This window comes from Neoarius graeffei, chromosome 17 (genome assembly GCF_027579695.1).
Source record: "Neoarius graeffei isolate fNeoGra1 chromosome 17, fNeoGra1.pri, whole genome shotgun sequence".
Lineage (NCBI taxonomy): Eukaryota > Metazoa > Chordata > Actinopteri > Siluriformes > Ariidae > Neoarius > Neoarius graeffei.
Genome location: NC_083585.1, coordinates 43,662,798 through 43,686,356, shown reverse-complemented (window position 1 = coordinate 43,686,356; position 23,559 = coordinate 43,662,798). Strand labels below are relative to the sequence as shown.

The 23,559-nt window shown below is 40.3% G+C and overlaps 2 protein-coding genes across 2 annotated transcripts in view; both read left to right on the top strand.

The window, feature by feature from the left end:
- Positions 1 to 132: 132 nt before the first annotated feature.
- sh3bp5la (SH3-binding domain protein 5-like, a) lies at positions 133 to 22,797 on the top strand. Its single transcript, XM_060944271.1, has 6 exons — positions 133 to 749; positions 862 to 924; positions 10,472 to 10,600; positions 10,787 to 10,945; positions 13,485 to 13,658; positions 18,404 to 22,797. The coding sequence occupies exons 1-6, from the start codon at positions 513 to 515 to the stop codon at positions 18,968 to 18,970; spliced, it is 1,329 nt and encodes a 442-aa protein (XP_060800254.1). The 5' UTR covers positions 133 to 512; the 3' UTR covers positions 18,971 to 22,797.
- The window catches only part of gabbr1a (gamma-aminobutyric acid (GABA) B receptor, 1a), a 171,868-nt gene continuing 161,891 nt past the window's right edge, over positions 13,583 to 23,559 (top strand). The window contains exon 1 of the mRNA XM_060944267.1: positions 13,583 to 13,658. The gene's annotated coding sequence lies outside the window, so the exon portion shown is untranslated. The remainder of the gene's footprint in view (positions 13,659 to 23,559) is intronic.

The following is a 23,559-nucleotide window of genomic DNA, read 5'->3' as shown; positions in this document are numbered from 1 at the left end:
TTATATATGTGAGGGAACAGTAGTTAAGTGTGAAAACTTGACTCGGACAAAAAAAAAAACCACACAAACTTTTCATAAATTCATAATTCGAAAGCGTCATCATTCGTCATCGGTCTACGGAAGCCGAGCTGCCCACCTACCGTACTCCTACGCGTTTTCGAATTAACATTACTTTTCCGTTCTTCGTTTGAGCTAGCGTTACTGATGGAGTACGCGTGTGCAGATATTATGATAAACTTTATGAATTTTATGATGTTTCCAGTGCATTTATTATGTAAATTGTTCAGTAGCACTGACGGTCACTAAAGTTATGGTCGTCGGACTTAGAAAATATGTTATTCAGCTGGTTAGCATTGAACAGCTAGCTGCTAGAGGATAGGAAGAGAAAACAAACATAAACATGGATTAGCACTGCATCTGCTTGATGTAAGTGTAATGGTCATTTTTAGCTAGTTAGCTAAACAGTTTCCTCTCGGTTCGTGTTGTCTTTTAGTCCTCGAGTGGAGAAGAACATGGAGAAGGAGCAGACTGGCTTGCGGGAGAATCCTCCAGGTTCTCTGGATGTTCAGAAAACCGAAAATTGCGAACAAAGTCTTGGAGAAAGAATACAAGATTGTGGTTTGCAATGTGAAGACAGAGATGTCGATGGCGAGTCTGAGCAAAGGGAAGAGACCGAAATGTGTGAAGAACAACAGGAGACAGATGTGCATAAGAAACAGGCTGATGAGGAGCTGGACCCCAGGATCCAGGTAACCGAGGATTAACTCCCAGCTTCTGACATGTTCATGTGAGATTGTTCACGACATGGAGATGCTACATGGATATTTTGCTGGATAACTGAAACTGTTTTGCTTCCTCCAGGAGGAACTGGAACATCTGAATGAAGCCAGTGAGGAGATCAACCAGCTGGAGCTGCAGCTAGAGGTAACACCAGTGCCATAGCGTGCCAACATCAACTCTGTAAAATGCCACGAACATATTTAAAGTATTTACTCTGAAATGTCCAGAAAGGAAGCTCATTTGCTGCATTTAAAGTTAATTCCATAACCTTTAAAGAGAAACCGCAAAACAATCATGTGAAATTTCCCAGACAAACTATTTTCCACTAACAAAATCCTTTTTAAATAATATAATTGTCTTTGATTTTTTTTTTGTTTATAAATTACAAATCGGTATTCCTAAATGTGTGTGTGAGAGATATACATACACGCGTGTGTTTTATTTATATATAATATATATACACACTACCGTTCAAAAGTTTGGGGTCACCCAGACAATTTTGTGTTTTCCATGAAAAGTCACACTTTTATTTACCACCATAAGTTGTAAAATGAATAGAAAACATAGTCGAGACATTTTTCTGGCCATTTTGAGCATTTAATCGACCCCACAAATGTGATGCTCCAGAAACTCAATCTGCTCAAAGGAAGGTCAGTTTTATAGCTTCTCTAAAGAGCTCAACTGTTTTCAGCTGTGCTAACATGATTGTACAAGGGTTTTCTAATCATCCATTAGCCTTCTGAGGCAATGAGCAAACACATTGTACCATTAGAACACTGGAGTGAGAGTTGCTGGAAATGGGCCTCTATACACCTATGGAGATATTGCACCAAAAACCACACATGTGCAGCTAGAATAGTCATTTACCACATTAGCAATGTATAGAGTGGATTTCTGATTAGTTTAAAGTGATCTTCATTGAAAAGAACAGTGCTTTTCTTTCAAAAATAAGGACATTTCAAAGTGACCCCAAACTTTTGAACGGTAGTGTATATAATAAAAATGTTTTATATATATATAAAAAACATGTAATGTATGTATACATACGTGTGTGTGTGTGTGTGTGTGTGTATATATATATATATAAATAAAAATGCGTGTGTATTTTATATATATATATATATATATATATATATATATATATATATATATATATATAATTCGCCTGTATGAGATTATACTCATGGAAAAACCCTGTTATTCATTACCACATCTTTCATCGACCTGGGGAAATCCCAATTTTCAACGCAAAAAAGACAGGTGGTTATTCACCTCCACACTGAACATCTAAATATGACTTATGCCGTGATCAGATTACACGACATCAGTCTTTCATGATGGTCACAATGTCAGATTTTTTCCCCCCAAATGATTTTAGAGTGTGAGATCCGGTATAGTACGCAATCCTGGTATGGCAGTCTTTCCGTTCAGTTAAAACAGCTTTGAAAATTGTAGGGCATCAAGATCAGTGTTACCTGCAGTCACGGTATGAAAAGTCAGTGCTCCGGGAGGCACTGAAGATTCTAGGCGACCCTACTCGCATCCTGAATCAGGAATTTGCTTTGCTATGCTATGCTCAGGTAGACGATTCAGGATGCCAAACTGCAGGCTAAATAAATATAAGAACTCCTTCATCCCAGCTGCCATAAAGATGTTAAACAGTAACAAATAGCAGTGTATTTTTATTATTCAGTATTTATTCAGCCTACAGTGGTGCTTGAAAGTTTGTGAACCCTTTAGAATTTTCTATATTTCTGCGTAAATAAATAAATGACCAAGTACAATATTTTTGTCTCATTTGTTTAACTGGGTTCTCTTTATCTGCTTTTAGGACTTGTGTGAAAATCTGATGATGTTTTAGGTCATATTTATGCAGAAATATAGAAAATTCTAAAGGGTTCACAAACTTTCAAGCACCACTGTATTTATTGGGCTTACTACAGCCTTGACTGCTGCTGCTGCTGTTCACTTTTACCCCCCGCTCTCTGCGCTGTGCTCATTTTGCTGAGCGGCAACTATGTTGTGTCTGTGTTGTGTATGATGCAGTGAAGTGTATGTTTGTATGTTCTACTGATGTGGTGTTTTATGTCGTGTGCGAGATACTGTAGGTTTGTGATGCAGTGACTGGAGCCCAAGATGAATTTAACCCCTTGGGGACAATAAAGTATACTTTATTTCAGGGCTTTTCAAAGTGTGGGGCGTGCCTCCCCTGGGGGGCGCCAGAGTTCTTCGGGGGGGGGGCAACGTGAGGAAACATGAACCAGAATAAGTTACTATTGCGGACATTTAGCGAACTTCAGCTAGTTTTTGCCAGAGACAAAATGGATCGATTTTTAGTACCTAAAGCTACAGTGAGTGAGGAGACAGAGTCTGGGCCAAGCAAAAAAACCGAGCCTCCAGGATTTCGCGATGTTGCAACTTCAACGCAAATTCAACCAAGCCCCGCGAATTCAGGGCGGTGTTGCAATTAGGCTATATCCAATCACTGCAACCTTCCCGCAAATTTGACCAATCGTTGGTGTCGTCTTGAGGTGACGTCGACAAACTAACTTCCGCCTTACTTCCGTGTATACGTTCAAGAGAAGTAGCATGTGCGCAGTGTTGCCAGATTGGGCGGTTTTAAGTGCATTTTGGCGGGTTTTGAACATATTTTGGACAGGAAAACGTCAGCAGTATCTGGCAACACTGCATGATGTGCAAGTCAGTGTTTAATGTAGGCTTAAATTACGTTACTGAAAGTGTTATTTTTACAGTGAAGGACTGTGTGCACTTTATTTTTTTTACTTAATACAAGAAATTAATGGATGCCAACATTTTTGCCAAAATGGTATTTTATTTTCCATTCTTTAGGCAGCTTCAGCATCATACTGTGAGATTCTGTTCAAATTGTTTGTTTTTTTTCTTCTATGAAGCCTGAGCCATTTATTTTATTAGTTTATAATTATTGTTTAATTTAGTCTTCAGGAGAGACTGCCTGCACACAGTACTAGTATTAATGTTTTTTTTTTTCTTACATGAAAGCTGAGGCATTTACATTATATTTTAAGATAACTTCATGTTGTGCTGTGAGGTTCTCTGCACTTTAACTTTTGAACCAACAGGTGGATTTGGATAAGTAAAGCCTATTTTTCTGCATTTTTGTAGTCCTGGTAATCTTTTATATTGGTAAAGTTGTTTATAGGACCATTTCTCAGTGTCTGTTTTTTTTAATCAATAGTTTTTCGGTAATAACTTAATATTTAACATATCACTCAATTTTAATCACAAAAAGAGAAAATCGCAACAATTTCTCGCAACTTTCACTTCCTCCTGCAATGTAATCGCAACAAAAACCTAAAAAACACCGCAACTTTCATTGCAATTTTTTGGAAAACCCCCGCAACATCAGACATTTTAGCCTGCAACAATCACAAAAAAGGCCCGCGGAATCCTGGGGGGACTGAAAAAAGAAGGATTATTTAAAGTTTGGATTTTCATGGACTGGATCTGAAGATGCTCCACTGCCACAGTGTGTTGTCTGCCAAGAGGTGCTAGCTAACGATGCTATGAGATGTTTAAAATGTGTAAAACAAGATGTTTTAAAAAGCAAAGCACAGATGTTTAAAATGTGTAAAAGAAAAAAATAAAAATGTGTACAACAACCATTTTTTTTTAAATACGAATGGAACATTAAGTATAGCAACAACAAAAATTGCGGGGAGGGGGCGCTGTTGTTTATTTGCTCTCTGGGGGGGGGCTGACTCTCCCACACTTTGAAAACCCCTGCTTTATTTTATCTTCAATTTTAAATTCTTGTCGTGTCTTGGTCAGGAGACTGGCAAAACTATAAGTTTGACCCAGGCCAATCATTGATCACATGCTTTGCGTGTCAATGGGGAGGAGGGTTAAGAAATTCTCAATCATGGCAACAGAAGGAACATCAAGGAACGTGACTTGGGAGTTGTGAAACTAGGCGAGAAAATACAAAAATTCTGACACGATAGACTTTTTTGTCAGGATGCCATGGGGAATTTCAGATGCCACAACGCTGTTCCATGGGGGCAGCCATGGCCTGAAGGTTAGAGAAGCAACCTTGGGCCCAAAGGGTCGCCAGTTTGATTCCTAGGAACGGCAGGAAAAATGTGAAGGGAGTTGAGTGAATGAACAGCAATTTCCCCAACCTCTGTATCATGGCTGAAGTGCCCTTGAGCAAGGCACCTAACTCCCACCTGCTCCCCAGACGCTGTAGCATAGCTGCCCACTGCTCTGGGTATATGTGTGTATTTATTGCTCACTTGTGTGTGCATGCGTGTGGTCACTGCTTCAGATGGGTTAAATGCAGAGGAGGAATTTCACTCTGAGTGTGCATGTGGTAAAGGCGGCTTCTTTGATTATGTCAAACTATAAGGCCTGTTTGTTGTTCCTGGCACTGATATTCAGGCCCCTTGGAAACTTGTTGGCCGTGAGAAAATCATGTCAAATTTGGGCTGAATTTGTGAAGTCTGATCCCAGCATTAGGCAGTTAAAAGTACACGGCCTTTCGATTTCATAAAACCGGTGAAATTTGGTCATTATGGTATACATTTATACAAACAAACAAAAAAAACCCCAGGCCATTCTGTGGCTGGGAAGTTATTTAATTTGAGGGGATTCCCGAGAAACAATGCGCATTCAGGCAGATGGGGAAGTCCAGTGCCACCTTTCAGCGGCTTCTTCTCTTCTCTTGGGTTTTACAGCAGCTGGCGTCCAGGGTTACATTACTGCCATCTACAGGTTTACCTTGACCGTGCACTGACCGTTACATCATTCTGTCGCTAAACGAATAGCTGATCACACCGAGGTGCTCGCTGACCGCCAGTATTTATTAGTTTGGTCCTGCGTTTCCTTTCCTTCGCAACATAACGTCTTTTCTTCTCGCTTTCCGTTACTGTAATCGGTCTTTCACGTTTCATTCGCGTCCTCCATTTTTCTCTCCAGTTTCAAAGTTGTATCCCACAATGCCTTGCGCAAACGGGGAAAGCCCACCACGTGATGCATGACATAGTATCTTGAATTGGGTCATGGTGAAGCAAGAAATAATAGTGGAGAATTTAGGGCCACATGGCCCTCAATTCATTAATTGTTCTATTTAAAAAAAACTAATAAAATTGTAAGTCTGTGATTTGAATTCAGTAGCTTTCGGTCCACTAAATAAAAATAATTGGGTGTCGGGGAAAATTCTTTTTATGACCTAAACCTGAAAAATCTGAAAGTCAGTCTACCTTTAAAAATACCATTAAACACAATCGGAGCAAGGGGCGGCACGGTGGTGTAGTGGTTAGCGCTGTCGCCTCACAGCAAGAAGGTCTGGGTTCGAGCCCCGTGGCCGGCGAGGGCCTTTCTGTGCGGAGTTTGCATGTTCTCCCCATGTCCACGTGGGTTTCCTCCGGGTGCTCCGGTTTCCCCCACAGTCCAAAGACATGCAGGTTAGGTTAACTGGTGACTCTAAATTGACCGTAGGTGTGAATGTGAGTGTGAATGGTTGTCTGTGTCTATGTGTCAGCCCTGTGATGACCTGGCGACTTGTCCAGGGTGTACCCCGCCTTTCGCCCGTAGTCACCTGGGATAGGCTCCAGCTTGCCTGTGACCCTGTAGAACAGGATAAAGCGGCTAGAGATGATGAGATGAGACAATCAGAGCAATAATAAAAAAAGAAAAGATTTGAAAGTCCTGTTTTGGTTTGCCAAGTATCAAAGTCTAATGTTTTACACTACATCCATATATATATATAGGCGATGCCTAAAAGCGGAGCTCCCAACGAGTGTAAAATGTGTTTGTAAGTGGCAGCCAGAGCTGTTGCTCATTATTCCTGTTACAAGTGGAGCTGTCAGCCCAGGAAACTGTATTTGTTCTGCTGCAGACACTCACTGCTGTGTTTGTATTCACTGTGTGCCTCCGTCAGAGGTTTGCTGTGGTATGTTATAAAGCTTTGCTGTCTGTCATCCTGATACAACATTCATGCCCAATGTAAAGTTTGTGTGCGCTCTTTGAGTGTGTTTTGTTTGTGTTCAGTGCACTGGTTGAACTGTGGTTTAGCACAAGACTTTGAGCACAGAGGCTAATGGTGCACGTTTGGCGAACTGGTAGAGGTTTAAACCCTTGGTTGAGCGGAGCAAAGTGTCTGTAAACATTACTCTGGAAAATCGTATATTTGTTTACAGCCATGTTACTTTCATTATTTTTTTGTTTTCTTTAGTTTTCATGGTGTATAGTGTTTGATGTCTGGTATTCAATGATACACTTGTGTTCAAGAGGAATAAAACGTATATCTACACCCATCAGACACTCTTTACTGTTCTTTTAAATGCCAAGGGCTGCTACAGTGTTGGTAAATAATCCCACACTATTTTTTAAAAAGCAATTTCAAACTAAGTACTGGATAAAAATCCATCTATCTTCTGTAAATAAAGATACAAATTTCCTTGTCTGGTGGTCAAGTTTTTGAGATACGTTGCCTTGCACTTACAATCGGGTTCCCTGTGGTGGTACACGTACGTCGTTCATACGTCATATGGTTGCAAAAGCCATCAAAAATCAGGTCAATACGTTATCATATTCTCTTAAGTATAGAGCGTCGCTGTGCGTGGGGAGCTCCGCTAAGAATAAGTTGTTCGAAAGTGTTGCAAGAAAAAAAAAGCTTGTCCTGGGAGCAGTCCACAAAAGATAATGCCTGATCTTCCCCTGCATAAAATAAAAACACCCATACCCATTGGAAAATATGGCGGTGGATCATCAGTTCTTTGAGGCTGTTTAGTGGGTAATGGTTCAGGGCTCTACAACAATAATTTACCTCGAACATTGGTTGCCTCTGCTAGGAAGTTAAAATCTGCATGTAAACACTTTCTTTTTAAAACAAGGTGACCATCTCAGTCTTTGCATTTGCTTTGTATTTGCCTTACTGAAAGTTTGTGAACCCTTTAGAAAATAGAAAATTCTATATTTCTGCGTTAAGATGACCTAAAACATCAGAATTTCACACAAGTCCTAAAAGTAGATAAAGAGAACCCAGTTAAACAAATGAGACAAGAATATTATACTTGGTCACTTATTTATTGAGGAAAATGATCCAGTATTACATATCTGTGAGTGGCAAAAGTATGTGACCCTCTAGGATTAGCAGTTAATTTGAAGGTGAAATTAGAGTCAGGTGTTTTCAATCAATGGGATGACAATCAGGTGTGAGTGGGCACCCTGTTTTATTTAAAGAACAGGGATCTATCAAAGTCTGATCTTCACAACTCATGTTTGTGGAAGTGTATCATGGCACGAACAAAGGAGATTTCTGAGGACCTCAGAAAAAGGTGTTGTTGATGCTCATCAGGCTGGAAAAGGTTACAAAACCATCTCTAAAGAGTTTGGACTCCACCAATCCACAGTCAGACAGATTGTGTAGAACGGGAGGAAATTCAAGACCATTGTTACTCTCCCCAGGAGTGGTCGACCAGCAAAGATCACTCCAAGAGCAAGGCGTGTAATAGACCCCTTTCACATGACGTCACTGCGCCGCGAGATTTTGTTAGGCGCCATATTGGAAGACCAAGTACATGCACTCACAATATAAAACAAAGTACGAGCGAGAGTAAAGTGACACGATGGATGATAATTCTGGTTATGTGAGTACATTACCAGCTGCAGAAAGGGCACAGTATGTGGAGAAACTGGCTGTGATTGATGGGTTTGACCCATATGATAAGACTCGGGGCAAGGGAGAATGGAAACATAAGGAGGACCGGACACCAATTCTGCCATCTGTTTGCTACCCAGACATTGTAAACTATTTGTTGTTTACACCCAGTGCCTACACTCAGTGTTCGAACTATGCCGATATTTTCGGGGGGTCCCTTTTTTTCCCGGGGGATGCTTGCGCTTGTCTTAGAACGCGGATCTCCAAACACATGAGAAGCCTATCTTACGCACATATCACGCGGACTCCACACACGCATCGCGTCTGAAGACATAACTCATCAGGGGAAATCGTGTCCGCATTGGCATGTTCAAAAAACAACCTCGCGTCAACAATGATACCACACGCAAGAAAAAAAAAAAAGTCAGGCTACTCAACAACCAACCTGGCAGCAGCGAGCAAGCCCCAAACCATCCTAAATTATTATTATTATTATTAAATTGTAGAAGTCTGGGAGGCTTGCTCCTCATACAGTTATCAACTTGGGGCCAATTTAGCATGTTTTAAATCTGAATTTCTTGCGTTTGCTTACCTCAAAGTGTCCGCAGATCATGCACAGACTTCTCCATTATATCCACAGTTTTTTGCCAAGTCTCACACAGGTTTCTTTCAAGTCTACTGTTGGGCCAATAGATCATAAATAAAACAGCTCAGATTTGTTTGTTTAAGTCGTTTGCCACTCCACTTTATTCTCGTGGGTTCACATACCGCTGCCGTTATTTCCCCCTAATCACGAGTTTGTTGGTCTTCCAAAATGGCGCAGGGTCTGTTTACTTCCGGTTTCGGGTGACATCAGTGAAAGGGGTCTATAGTCGGCGAGGTCACAAAGGACCCCAGGGTAACTTCTAAGCAACTGAAGGCCTCTCTCACATTAGCTAATGTTAATATTCATGAGTCCAGCATCAGGAGAACACTGAACAACAATGGTGTGCATGGCAGGGTTGCAAGGAGAAAACCACTGCTCTCCAAAAAGAACACTGCTGCTCGTCTGCAGTTTGCTAAAGATCACGTGGACAAGCCAGAAGGCTATTGGAAAAATGTTTTTTGGACAGATGAGACCAAAATAGGACTTTTTGGTTTAAATGAGAAGCGTTATGTTTGGAGAAAGGAAAACACTGCATTCCAGCATAAGAACCTTATCCCATCTGTGAAACGTGGTGGTGGTAGTATCATGGTTTGGGCCTGTTTTGCTGCATCTGGGCCAGGACGGCTTGCCATCATTGATGGAACAATGAATTCTGAATCATACCAGCGAATTCTAAAGGAAAATGTCAGGACATCTGTCCATGAACTGAATCTCAAGAGAAGGTGGGTCATGCAGCAAGACAACGACCCTAAGCACACAAGTCGTTCTACCAAAGAAAGGTTAAAGAAGAATAAAGTTAATGTTTTGGAATGGCCAAGTCAAAGTCCTGACCTTAATCCAATCGAAATGTTGTGGAAGGACCTGAAGCGAGCAGTTCATGTGAGGAAACCCACCAACATCCCAGAGTTGAAGCTGTTCTGTACGGAGGAATGGGCTAAAATTCCTCCAAGCCGGTGTGCAGGACTGATCAACAGTTACCGGAAACGTTTAGTTGCAGTTATTGCTAAACAAGGGGGTCACACCAGATACTGAAAGCAAAGGTTCACATACTTTTGCCACTCACAGATATGTAATATTGGATCATTTTCCTCAATAAATAAATGACCAAGTACAATATTTTTGTCTCATTTGTTTAACTGGGTTCTCTTTATCTACTTTTAGGACTTGTGTGAAAATCCGATGATGTTTTAGGTTATATTTATGCAGAAATATAGAAAATTCTAAAGGGTTCACAAACTTTCAAGCACCTGTGTGTGTGTGTGTGTGTGTATAAAATATAATATAAAATCTTGCAATACTAGTGATGCAGTACATAATGAACTGATTTCTGAAACCTGATATAGCTCAAACAACACACAGTTGATTATGCATAAATCTATCTCTTTTCTCTTTTATCCCCTTAGGAAGAGAGGTCAAGCTACAGGAAAATATTTACTGATTCAGCCAGGAAGCTCAATGCACTAAGCTCTCAACTGGGCTCTTGCATTGAGAAAGCCAGACCTTACTATGAGGCACGGAGATCAGCTAAAGAGGTACTTGTATTGTTAATTACGTTAACGTGAATTAATGCATCTGTGAGAACAAGCTTCAATACTCAATCTTTTAGCATAACTGTGAAATAATTTTCAGGACAGACTCTTGCTGTATCATTTGATGATGACTCCTCAGCTTGGCCCTGTCTCTCTTAATGCTCTCTGATTTTGTTATGCAACTCTTAGGCCCAGCAGGAGACCCAGAAGGCTGCGCTTAGATACGAGAGGGCTGTTTCCATGCACACGGCTGCACGGGAGATGGTGTACGTGGCTGAGCAGGGCCTTGGTGCAGATAAGACTCTGGATCAAACCTGGCAAGAGATGCTTAATCATGCCACTGCCAAGGTATCTGCCCTACAAGCTACACTACTGTTGATTAGAGTATACACTTGGGGTGAGCCATGTGAAACTTTTTTTTTTTTTAAGTCATATCATGATACTTAAAGATATTTCTTCCATACACAATACAGTATGTATTGCGATATATAGGTCTGCTAACAAGCTGCAAACAAAACAGTAGTGTTGCATTCAGAAACTGTTCATGTCGAGAAAAATAAATTATTCAAAACAAGGGGGGAAATGTGTACAAAATTTTAACATTTGATCAAATGCTTCCAATCAAATGAATTTATAATTATAAAAAATACTGACATTGACAGTATCCCAAAAATAGTGTGCTGCGTGTAGAATCATCATACTGCCCAACCTTGTTATATACCCTTGTTATTTTGTCCAAAGTCCAGATCTGCCCATAATTACGTTTATCTTTAGCGTGGTTTTATGTCTCTCCTTGGCTGCATGAAGACTGAATTTAAAAACAGCTGCTTAAACAGATGATGGAAGAAGTATATTATTGGTTGTTTGAAGAAGGATCCTGGCTTTAACGCCACGTTTCCAGCTGTGTCTGCTTTCTGCACACATGTAATTGGACCTTTCTCCTGAGTGAAATGTAAATGAGCTGCGTAGTGTGTGGGGAAACCTGCCAGGCTGTCAGCATAACACGAGTAGGAGATTATTTTTATACCACTAAACCATCACGCTTATTTCTGATAAGCCAGTAGTCGTTAATTATCGGTACACCACTCATAATTAATCACTGCTGTAAAAAAAAAAAATGCAATAAGCATGGTGAAATGTAACCATGACAGTGAGTATATAAATAGCGTTTTAGACCTTTTACTCATCACCATCGCTTCCTCTGTCGTGCCGCTAGACAAAGGGCTTTGGGGCTGATCCGATTACTTTTTATCACGTTCTGAATTCGGTGTGCATTTGCATCAGAGTTGGTCCAACACTATCCAGTCAGGATCGGATTACCGGAAATGTTTAATTCATGGCGGAAATGGGTCCGAGCGTGTATAATTTGGTGCGCCGTTATTGTACTATTCATGAGCAAATGTTGATTTCTACAGTTGATCTGTTCTGTATGGTTTATGTCGTAGATGTGGAAAAAATACACAGTGACAGCTCAGGCAGTGGCCCAAATATAGAACAAGGAAAATGTAATAACGGAAAGGGGGAGAAAAAAAAATCCCAAATATTTCAGTGAAAAGTGACAGAGCTTGTGAGGTATCAGAGTTTTGATGACACTGTGATAGCGTGTCTGTGTAAGCCTATTGAGACGTAACCATAGCAGTGTGGGTCTCTATTTACCCATCCCAGTCATGCTGCTAGATAAAAATAGCCAGATTGATTTTTTTTTTTTCCTTCCATGTGGACAAACATTGTCTGACTGTTATTGGATTGCCTAAAATGCATGGTCATGGATGTCGGTGCGTAATGTACTGGGTGTGGATGTCTCAGCTCTTAAATAGCAAGTTCTTGTTGCATAAGTATTGCTTTCAGACACGCCTGGAGAGAGTCTGTGACTACGTTTACATGCACGTCCAAATCGAGCTGCTGTTGGTAATCGAGCAAAGGGTCCCAGCAGGGGTGCCAGAGAAATCCAATCCTACATGCACAAGTGAAATCGGGCTATTGTGCAAGGTGCATTGTGCACCCGAGCCACACATGGCGCTACACGCCCCATCGTGTTGGTACACTTCCGGTTGTCGTCATGAAGAAGAGCTATAGTGTTGCCAGATACTGCTGACGTTTTCCAGCCCAAAACATGTTCAAATCCGCTAAAATGCACTTAAAACCCCCAATCTGGCAACACTAGCAGTTCCGTGTTCAAGCTGTTAGGCTTGCTCTAACAGACTATGGCTACAAACTGTCTGGCGCAGACCACTGTTTTGTAAGACAACTTATTTTGCACAATAATATTTTTCTAAAGTCCATGTTTTGCTTACAAAAAAATATATATTTTTTTTGCTTAAAATTTAACTTATGTCTTAATAAACACAAAGTTCAATTGTTTTGTTTTTATTGACATTCTTCAGATGTTGGACATATATATACATGCGCGCACACACACACACACACACACACGCACAAATACAATGACTTGTTTATGTACACAATTCACAGCTGTGCAACAGCTGTACAGATGTATTTGGTGATACAGTAAGTGAGCTAAATTTTAACAGTGCAAACAATGCCACAAAAAGAAAAGATTCATGCCGTTGTCATGATTCGTTGTCATGCCGACCGAGGCTGTTGTGTTTCCCGCTTGTGGTCTCGTCACTCGTCACTTCCGGAAGTAGCTCGACAACTAGCTCGATAGGGTATACATGCACAAAGTAGCTCGGCAGAAATCGCATAAACTAGGTCGTGTAGCTCGATTCCGAGAAATCAAGTTCGGTTCAATTTCAGCCGAATTAAGGTGTATACATGGCATTTTGAACTTCGATTTCAGTCGAGCAACGGCAGAAATTCGATTCTCTCTATGTGCATGTAAACGTAGTGAGTAAGATGAAGTCTGGTTTGCTTTTGCTTTTAACAGGTGAATGAGGCTGAGGACGAACGAATGCGGAGTGAACGAGAGCACATGCGTGTCACCCAGCTGTGTCAGGCAGCTGAAGCTCATGTACAGACCCTGCAGAAATCCCTCAAGAGGACCATTATCAAATCGAAGCCTTACTTCGAACTCAAGGTCCAGTTAAACTCCCTATTGGAGGTCAGTTAGATTTCATACCGCACTTTGCTTGGAACACAATCAGATGATGGTGAGATTCATATACACATCGAGAGCCTGACTAGGATAAAGTGGTTACTGAGGATGAATAAATGAGATTCATATATTACATTATATTACAGACATTTAGCAGACACACTTATCCAGAACACCATGAGTTGGCCTAGTGGTTAGCGCGTTCGCCTCTTGACCGGGAGATTGAGTTCTACTCGCAGTCGGGTCATACCAAAGACCATCATAAAAATGGTACCTACTGCCATGGCACGCTGCAATACAGATGCAAGTGGGGAAGTCAAGCTCTCGCGGTTACCAGAAGACTGTAACCCTAGATGTATAGACGAGAGGCCGGGGGCTATAGAAACCGAGATCGGCGCCGAACCCATACGCCTCAAAGAAAGCTGGTTAGTACTGGGACAGGAGACTACCTGGGAAGACCAGATCCTGGCGTGGAAGGGACTTTGACTTATCCAGAGCGATACACAACATATCCAGAGCAGCCTGGGGTTAGGTGCCTTGCTCACGGGCACTTAAACCATTGCTGGTCCAGGGAATCAAACCGGCGATCTTGTTGTCCCAAAGCTGCTTCTCTAACCATTAGGCCATGGCTTCCACACAAATATATATCATTCTGTACAGTGCACTTAAGACAGGATTTCATTTAATATTGAACATGCACAATCTCAACCTTATTTCTTAAAAAAAAAAACCCATAATGTTAAATCATTTTAATTATTCAAAATTGTAATTCTAGCCTGCCTGTTATGACTTGAAATGAACACCCACCCACCAGTTAAATGCTGATATAATTTGGCACAAGCACACTATGGTCAAAAGTATGCGGACACCTGACCATCACATCCATATATGATCCTTCCCTAAACCGTTGTGACAAAGTTGAAAGCACACAATTGTATAGGACGTCTTTGTATGCTGTAACATTATGATCTCCCTTCACTGGAACTAAGAGCCCCAAACATGTTCCAGCATCACAGTGCCCCTGTGCACAAAGCGAGCTCCATGAAGACATGGTTTGCCACGTTTAGAGTGGAAGAACTTGGAGTGTCCCGCACAGAGCCTTGACCTCAACCCCACTGAACACCTTTGGGATGAACTGGAACACTGAGTGCACACCGGGTCTCGTCACCCCATAATGCTCTTATGGAGATGTATTGTACACCAACAGCTGCACCTCCAGTCATCAGTCTGTCAAGCTCCTAAAGTTCGCAGGCACCACCACCCTCATTGGACTCCTCTCTGATGAGGATGAGTCTGCCTACAGGTGGGGGATTGACCATCTGATGTCCTGGTGCAGGCAGAACAGCTTGGAGCTCAGTGCTCTAAAGACAGTGAAGATAATTGTAGACTTCAGGAGGAGCTCTGTCCTACCCTCCCCCGTCATCCTGTTTGACTCCCCAGTAACCTCTGTGGAGTATTTCCGCTTCCTGGGCGTATACCTGCTCTCTCGCCAAGAAAGCACAGCAGAGGATGTACTTCCTGCGGCAGTTAAAGAGAAGTTCAATCTGCCAAAGACAATGATGGTGCACTTTTACACCACCATCATTGAGTCCATCCTCCCCTCCTTCATCACCATCTGGTATGCTGCTGCCACTGCCAGGTACAAGGGCAGACTACAGCGCATCATTCACTCTGCTGAGAGGATGATTGGCTGCAACCTTCCGTCCCTTCAGGACCTGTACGAGTCCAGGACCCTGAGGAGAGCAGAAAGGATTGTGGCCGACCCCTCTCACCCCGGACACAAACTTTTCGAACCTTTCGAACCACTCCCCTCTGGTAGGAGGTTGCAGTCTATTAGAACCAAAGCCTCACGCCATAAGGCCAGCTTTTCTCCACTGCAGCTGGTCTCATCAATAAGGTCAGAGACCCCCGCTGACTCTAACCTCACACTTCTAACCTGTGACATTAATGCACTTTGTCTCCGAACTGCAATTTTGCACATTTCAAGGCCATATCATACAGTACATCTCCATTCTGTGAACCTTTATTGCACACACTGTACAGCTTGGCTATTTATTTAACCCATTACGCACATTCTCTTCCCATCACACATTCATATCATAACTCGTCTCCATTATCATCATATGACATATTTTTGCACATTCCGTACATACTGTACAGCTTGGACTTCAGCAACTCATGCACATACCCCTTAAATTTGTATATTTCAGATTCTTCTATTTTTTTTTTTTTTTAATTCTGTGGAAATGGCTACTTTTGTCTTTGCCCTAAATTCTTCTATCTTAACTGTTCTAGCACCAATCACCAAAGCAAATTCCTTGTATGTGAGAACGTACTTGGTAATAAACTTGATTCTGCGATGAACGAATCCCTGCGGTCACACTCCGAAATCTAGAGGAGGTCCTTCCCAGAAAAGTGGAGGGTATTATAATAGCAAAGAGGGGACTAAATCTGGAATGGAAAGTTCAACAAATACATTGTGGGTGTGATAGTCAGGTGTCCACAACTTTTGGCCATATAGTGTTAAAGTGCCATTCCACCATTGGATGTATTTTTTTTGGCATAAAATACAATATATTTTATGACAACATGACTAGACAGTAGGGCTGTAACAATATGCATATCGAAATCGTGATACGCAGAGCCACGATCCGTATCGCGATACAAGAAGGCAGAATCGCGGTACACCCTTTCAAACTTCTCCTCAGCCCAAAAACAGAGGCGCTTCCAAACTTCAATTTATGAATACTTTACTTTTTATTTAAATTACATTTTAAACTTACTTAAATTACTTTTTTTTTTTTTTATATCTATTAGTAAGTCGTTTTTTCGCCAACCTGCGACAATCTTCTGCGAGTCACGCAACGTCCACACTCACCACTGGCAGAGCTTTAATTTCTTTTAAGCGGTCGCCATTCTGGTTGCGACGTGGGGAGCGAATCTGTAAACAAGCAGCTCATTGGCTGGCTAGGTGTGCCACAAGCCAATCACAATCACTTGACTGGAAAGGCATGCAGTGTTGCCAGATTGGGCAGGTTTAGGTGCTTTTTGGCTGGTTTTGAACATATTTTGGGGTGGAAAACGTTAGCAATATCTGGCAACACTGAAGGCATGTCTGCTTGGGCGGAAGCCTTCTGCGGCAGTTACATTTTGACACGCGAGCAATGTTTCACCATAAAAATTCCGTAATTTCCATCTGTTTTCCGCGATCACAGAAAATCATTGGCCCTATGAGAGTGAGACAGTGAGAGAGCCACCCCCCCAAAAAAAAAATCTTAACGGATTTACACGATTTGGAAAAATGACTTTTTCAGAACCGAAAAAACCAGAGCTTCCGGCTCAACAGTATTATTTTGAGAAATAAAACAATCTTTGGATATACATTTGTTCATTTTTGCATACATATTACTCATTCTCTGCAGTGGTCTGAATTATTTGTTATTAAATAGTTAATGTAAGTAAGTAAATGTTAATAAGTCAAATTTACTACTTTAAAAAAAAAATCGTGGGTGTATCGAATCGTGGGTCAAAAATCACGATATGAATCGAATCGTGAGTTGGGTGTATCGTTACAGCCCTACTAGACAGAGAAATCTTTTAGCTTCAAAATGATATATCAAACATAATTTTTTGACAACGACAAGTATATTAATTTTGCGACCAAAGTCACCTACCCTTTTAATTTCCGCGCGGTAGTGAAACGTGATGTCATCGGCAGGTTCCCCTTCTTGTGTACCACGTCACGTGTGACGTGGCACAGATTATCAGCAATGGCGGATAGAACGCGATTGTCAGCTTCGGAAAAGAAGCGAAGGAAAATAGCAAGTGATGCCCAAAGGAGACGGTCGATGGTGAATATCGGCACAGCAATCGACAAGTGGAAATCGCGTTCTGTCCGCCATTGCTGATAATCTCTGCCACGTCACACGTGACGTGGTACACAAGAAGGGGAACCTGCCGATGACATCACGTTTCACTACCGCGCGGAAATTAAAAGGGTAGGTGACTTTGGTCGCAAAATTAACATACTTGTCGTTGTCAAAAAATTATGTTTGATGTATCATTTTGAAGCTAAAAGATTTCTCTGTCTAGTCATGTTGTCATAAAATATATTGTATTTTATGCCAAAGAATACATCCAATGGTGGAATGGCACTTTAACTCTTTTATTTCATCCACGTTCAGATTCTTATTTTTATACATAGTGGGGGGAAAAATGGTCAAAGTCTGATCGCATAAGCAGTGTCCAGAAATGTAGAAGAAGAGAAACATGATAAAGAAAAGAAAAGCAAAAATTCCTGATTTGTCAGTGAAAAGTGACGCAGCTCGCACGGTGTACTTTGATGACTAACTAAACATCTAAAAAGCTCGTGTTTTATTGCGTTATCACATTTATGCAATATTGAGATGAGCAGATTTGAATATTACACACACGCAGTGTCTCGAAAGCAGTGAATCACTGCTCATACCAACAACATAGAATCAATTGCTAATTAATAAATCAGTTTATTATATGCATTATGTAAGTTTAAGCTGCATACAGTTACTTTTGGAATGGCAATGTTTTGGAGAATAAAACTGTTACTATATTTGAACAACAATTAGCTCCAGTGCTTGTGGAAATACAAATTTGGATTTGATTATTCTGGTAAACATATTCTGTTTGCTGCATAAACATTTATCTTTGTCTTTGCCCTCATATTTGGGCAAGCCAAGTCAACTGTGCTGAGACTTAGTGTATCATGTTTGCAGGAGCACAAATTGAAGGTAACTCAGTTAGAAGAGCGTGTGAGTGAAGTGAAGAAGCATTACTCCTACACTCTGCAGCGCTTGGAGAAAATCAGCGAGGAGATCCATGCCCAGAGAGGACCGGACAGTTCTGAGAACGCCTTTACAAAATCCTTCAAAACACGCAGTCCTCCTGTAGGAGCCGAGGCAGTCATTACTACGAGGACTGAAGGTGGACGCTTCGGAGGCCGCGATAAGTCAAACGAATGGGTGGATGGCCAAGAGGCTAAGACACAAGAGTGGGTGGAGAGACAGAGGGAGTCTCGCTGGTGGGAGGGAGAAAAACAGAGGCCGATGTCTACAGTGGGTTCAGACTCCAATTCTGTTTTTAGTTTTAAAACCATCGCTTCAGATTTGGAGAAGTGTGACTCTGTTGAGCATCTCGGGCAGCTGAGTGACTCTGTTAGTCTTTCTGGAGAAGAGGAGGAAAGGGGGAAAGAGGGGGAGCAAGAAAAGGACAAAATGGATTTCACAGAGATTGAGAAGCAAGAGCAGCTCATCAAGCAGCATCACAGGAGTGTGAGTTTGTGAGGAAGACTCCCCTCAGGCTCATGTGAAGGAGCAGGAGTGGGCAGTTTGGTGAAACTTGAAGACATTTCCACAGTACACAGTATGAATCAGGATATTTAGCATTGATCACATTGTAACATCCAAACAGTAGTCATATTTATAAAAAAAAAAAAAATCGGTACTAACAATGCAATGGCTTTATAATTGCAAAAACGAAATTAACATTCACAAAGTAGGAAAAAATGAAACCTTCATTCATCTTCGGTAGCTGCTTTATCCTGGAAAGGGTTCTAGAGGATCCGGAGAACACTGGGTTTAAAACGTGAATGCATCCTGGATGGAACAACAGTCCATTGCGGGACACCATTCGCACACACTTCTCACCTAGGAACAACTGATCACAGAAGATATGCTTTTGGGAGCTGGGAGGAAACCGGAGAAGTCAAAGAAAACTTCAAAAGAAGTAAAAAAAAAAGTCCAATCAACTACTTGTTACTATGAACAACAGCTTCACAATATGGATTTCCCAAGTATCTTCTGCACTTTTATAACACTGACCAGCTCCCAACACACAAGGAAAGCCCTTCTTAATCTAGTTTAAGGGACGAGGAGAATGTGGTCCAGTTTAGCCTCGGTGTCAAGGGCCATAATACGTCAGATCTGACTCCACAAAACTCCCAGTATGACGGCATGAAGAATAATACACTGCGTTTTAAAAAATGATCAAGGCTGTTGCACTGCATATATTTAATTTAACCTGGATTTGAGCAGTACTGTCCATCTCTACATAAATATTCCCATCCATGAGAACATTATCCCTGTAATTGCACTTTGCATCAGGAAAGAGATTAGAAAGAAATGGACTTCTTGTGAATAGCTGTGATGAATGATAAGAGATGGACTTGAACTCAGCTCCAGGCTACTGAAACTGAATCCAGTATAATTCTTTGCGACGGGTAATTAGAATGCAGAGGCAAACGCACTCGTTTTGCAATATATTATGAAGGGTAAGATGTTACAAGACCCCCTGGGATGCAGAGGTTGTTGTTGGTGCTGATGATAACAGCAGAACTTGTAAATTAATGCATGAACATAAAAAAGCATTACTGCTTTAGCAGTCTTAGAGAACTTTAATAGAAAACACACTGCAGATCATCTACATATAAAACACAGCACAATGCGCATAGTCCAGTATCATCAAAGTATACCTTTTAAAATTTATGACCGCACCCTGTAGATATGATTAAATTGTCCTTACAGTTAGCCTTATGACAAAAATACTGAACTGATAACTAATTCTGTGCCATTTTAGTCTGACGCCAGCTTCTTTAAGCTCAATTTGGCTTTTTAAACTAATTGTTTTCTTCGATACTGACAGGAAGAAAGATAAAAGAATACTTTAAAATCTTCAGACAAAATAAAGAACACAAGGTTATATTTTAAACTGACAGTACTGCCGTTTATTATTTTAAAGGTTTATTTTGCAGTCGTTATTTAAATGCATTTTATCTGTAGGAGCCTTTCATGTCTTTCTAAAGCCTAGCTTATAAATATTAAAAAGTTAAATCTGGTATTAAAATAACAATGATTAGCCTTGGGGTTGAGTATATTTATAGTTAAGCAGATTTTTTTTTTTCATGTAAAATGGCATTTAAAAGACATTTATATGATTGCAAGTTGGAACTGACTGACCAGGCTAGACAAACACTTAAATGATAGCCGCTAAAAGGCAATAAACAGCCGCTGCAATAATTACCACCGAAGTCAATTTACACCTCTTTAGCCCAGACAAGCTTAAGGTCATGACGCTGATATTTTCCATTTTCCACTAGCTGTAGAACATAAAACGATGGGATGTGTGGGTGAGTTTTAGGTTTAATGTACAGATGTTAACAAAAGTGATCCAAGAATGGTTATTGAACGTGTATTTATTAGGGGTGTGAACTTCAGGCTTCCACATGAAATGATAGTTTCAATTCTTAACGCAATGGTTTGATGATGGTGCTGAATCTACAATTTAACAGTTATTCTACAAAATCGAGTCGTGCATGAGCTGATGGCCGACGAGGCGCGTAGCACCGTAGCCACGTATGACGAGATTGAGTGGAATAATTGTTTTTATTCTATCCACATTCACTGGATTTTGAGAGACGGAGCGTTTTTATTTTTACTTTTTGCAAATTCGATAAATAAAAACTTTATACAAAACGTCTGACAAAATAATTTCCGCTTAGAACGTAAACAAACCAGTGAAATGACAGGAGCAATTTGTGAAAAATGCGATAATGATGATAATTCTTGAAAAATAAAAAAAAAAGAGATGTTCTTAGTATCAAATACTTTCATTCCATATTTTGTTGTATTTTTGGGGGGGTTTCAAGTAGTTTTTATTTCATCCTCAGTTGGTTCAACAACAGCATTTTGTTTTTCTCTACTCACGGTATATGAGCCGATATCCTAGTAGTAGAGTAGCCAGTCAGAGCGTGCGATTGCTCATATCCAGTGAATATGGATCGAATAAAACGTATGATTCCAACTCATAAGACACCAATTTGATATTTGATGATACAACTGAATCTGCTAAGGTACGATGTGATCAGTTTTGTTATGGATTCTGTAGAAAGCCTTCTGTTAATTTGCAAATAATGTAGTAGTTCAGAAGAGCTCTTTTAAGTATCAGAGTTCTAGGCAAATCTTCTTCATGGCCTGTTTAATTATTTATACATCAGTTTACAAATATGAGTTATTTCTTATACATCAACATGTCTTTTTTTCAATAATAATCAGCACATCATTGTGGCCTCAATTTATTTCAGTCATTGCCTGTTTATTTCAATGGATCGCTCCAAAATTGTCCGGTAATCACACCCCTAATATTTATTATCTTATGTTGCTAATGTTTCCCCAAACTTGTTCTAATGGGCCTGTTTTCACTGACAACATAAATTACATTCCACGAATCAAATACATGCAACATAACACTCATTCCCTCATTTAACTTTCAGACATGTTGAACTGCATAGTACTAAACGAACTCTCCAGTTTCACTCCGAAGCAATACTGACTCACTAACTACCACATTCATACGATTATCTTCACATCCTGTTTTCCTTATTTGGTTCTGAGACACCTTTCTCACGCTGCCCTTAAAGCGTAAATGAAATTCGTCTTAAATTATCGCATCCCTTTTTATTTTAGACTGTATATTATTCAACATGTATTAGCAAACCTGTAATATCCTTCAAGTCAGTTGATTACCAGGTTGAAGCTAAATAGACGTTTCATAGTTTGTGTGCATCTATAAAACATGCTGCTCAGTAGACTGCAAGAACTGTGCTTGCTTTATCGTCGTATTCAGTAAATTGTTTATTATGAGATTTTCTATTGTATTCAATGTTAATTTATTTGTATTCAACAACTGGAGTTTTGATGTACTGTATAATGTTTGAAATATATATAATTTGTGTGTTATGATTCAACTGACAGTTGATTAATAGTAACATTTTTATGTGTTAATATTCGATGGTCATAGCTGTGCATTTCTTGACTGTTGATATGCTAGATTTGTTTTCTTTAAAAGCATTTCTACAGTTTGATACCTTCTGCTGCAAAGATTGTTCTTCATGAAGATGAAAGATGCTTACGCAATGTCTGACAGAACAATGTTAGTATAGATATATAAATTTTATGTATAAAGGTACATTTCATGCAATTGAATTATAGTTTTCTTTCAATATTTTTCGTCTGTGTAATTGTATTTTCAATGCAAAGTTCTTTTTTTTTTTTTTTCCTCCTCAAGACATATGAACATGTTTAATCTAGTATGCTGTATCATCTAATTGTATAGATCGGATAATTATATGAATAAAATGTTTAGTTACATCAATAATAATGAGAATTGAGTCTTGATAAAAAAAATAAAAAAAATTTTTAGCCAATGAAGAGAACAGGAATCATGAAGGTCAGGTGTGGAAGCAGTGTTTCACTTCCGGGAAATAAGAGCCACAGTAAATGCTCTGGTAAATCAATTACTTGTGGTCATTATTAGGCTACAGGAGTAGTTCACGAATGAAACACATGGTGACACATGACTCCTCGGATAAAATGTTGACCTGCTTGCTCGAAATCTGGAATTTCAGATTGTTGATTAAAGAGATCTCGCCAGTAAAGCCTGCATTCCACACCCTATTTCTGTCCTCCAGATGACCCTAATGCAGATAAAGATATGTCTTTGCCAGCGGAAGCAGTCACATGATGTTCCTCCTGAGCCGAGCTGTGTGCCTGAACAATGACAATATCTTATCTCTCTCTCTCTCTCTCTCTCTCTCCTTCTGACTCCTCATGTGTCCCCTGAGAGAGCTGCAATATGGAGCTCCAATATGAAGCCTGAACGGAGATAAAGATTAAATTGCTGATGGATGTCTTTTTAGGGGGAATATAAATGTAGCCTACATGCAGTTAGAGATAACGAGGTCTGTTTTGTCCTGTGGAGATGACAGGGTCACACCAAACACACCTTTAAAAATAAAAATATTGAAAATGGTTCTTATAATACTATTGAAAAATACTTTCTTAAGAACCTTTTTATTGATGGATCTAAAGAAAGAAAG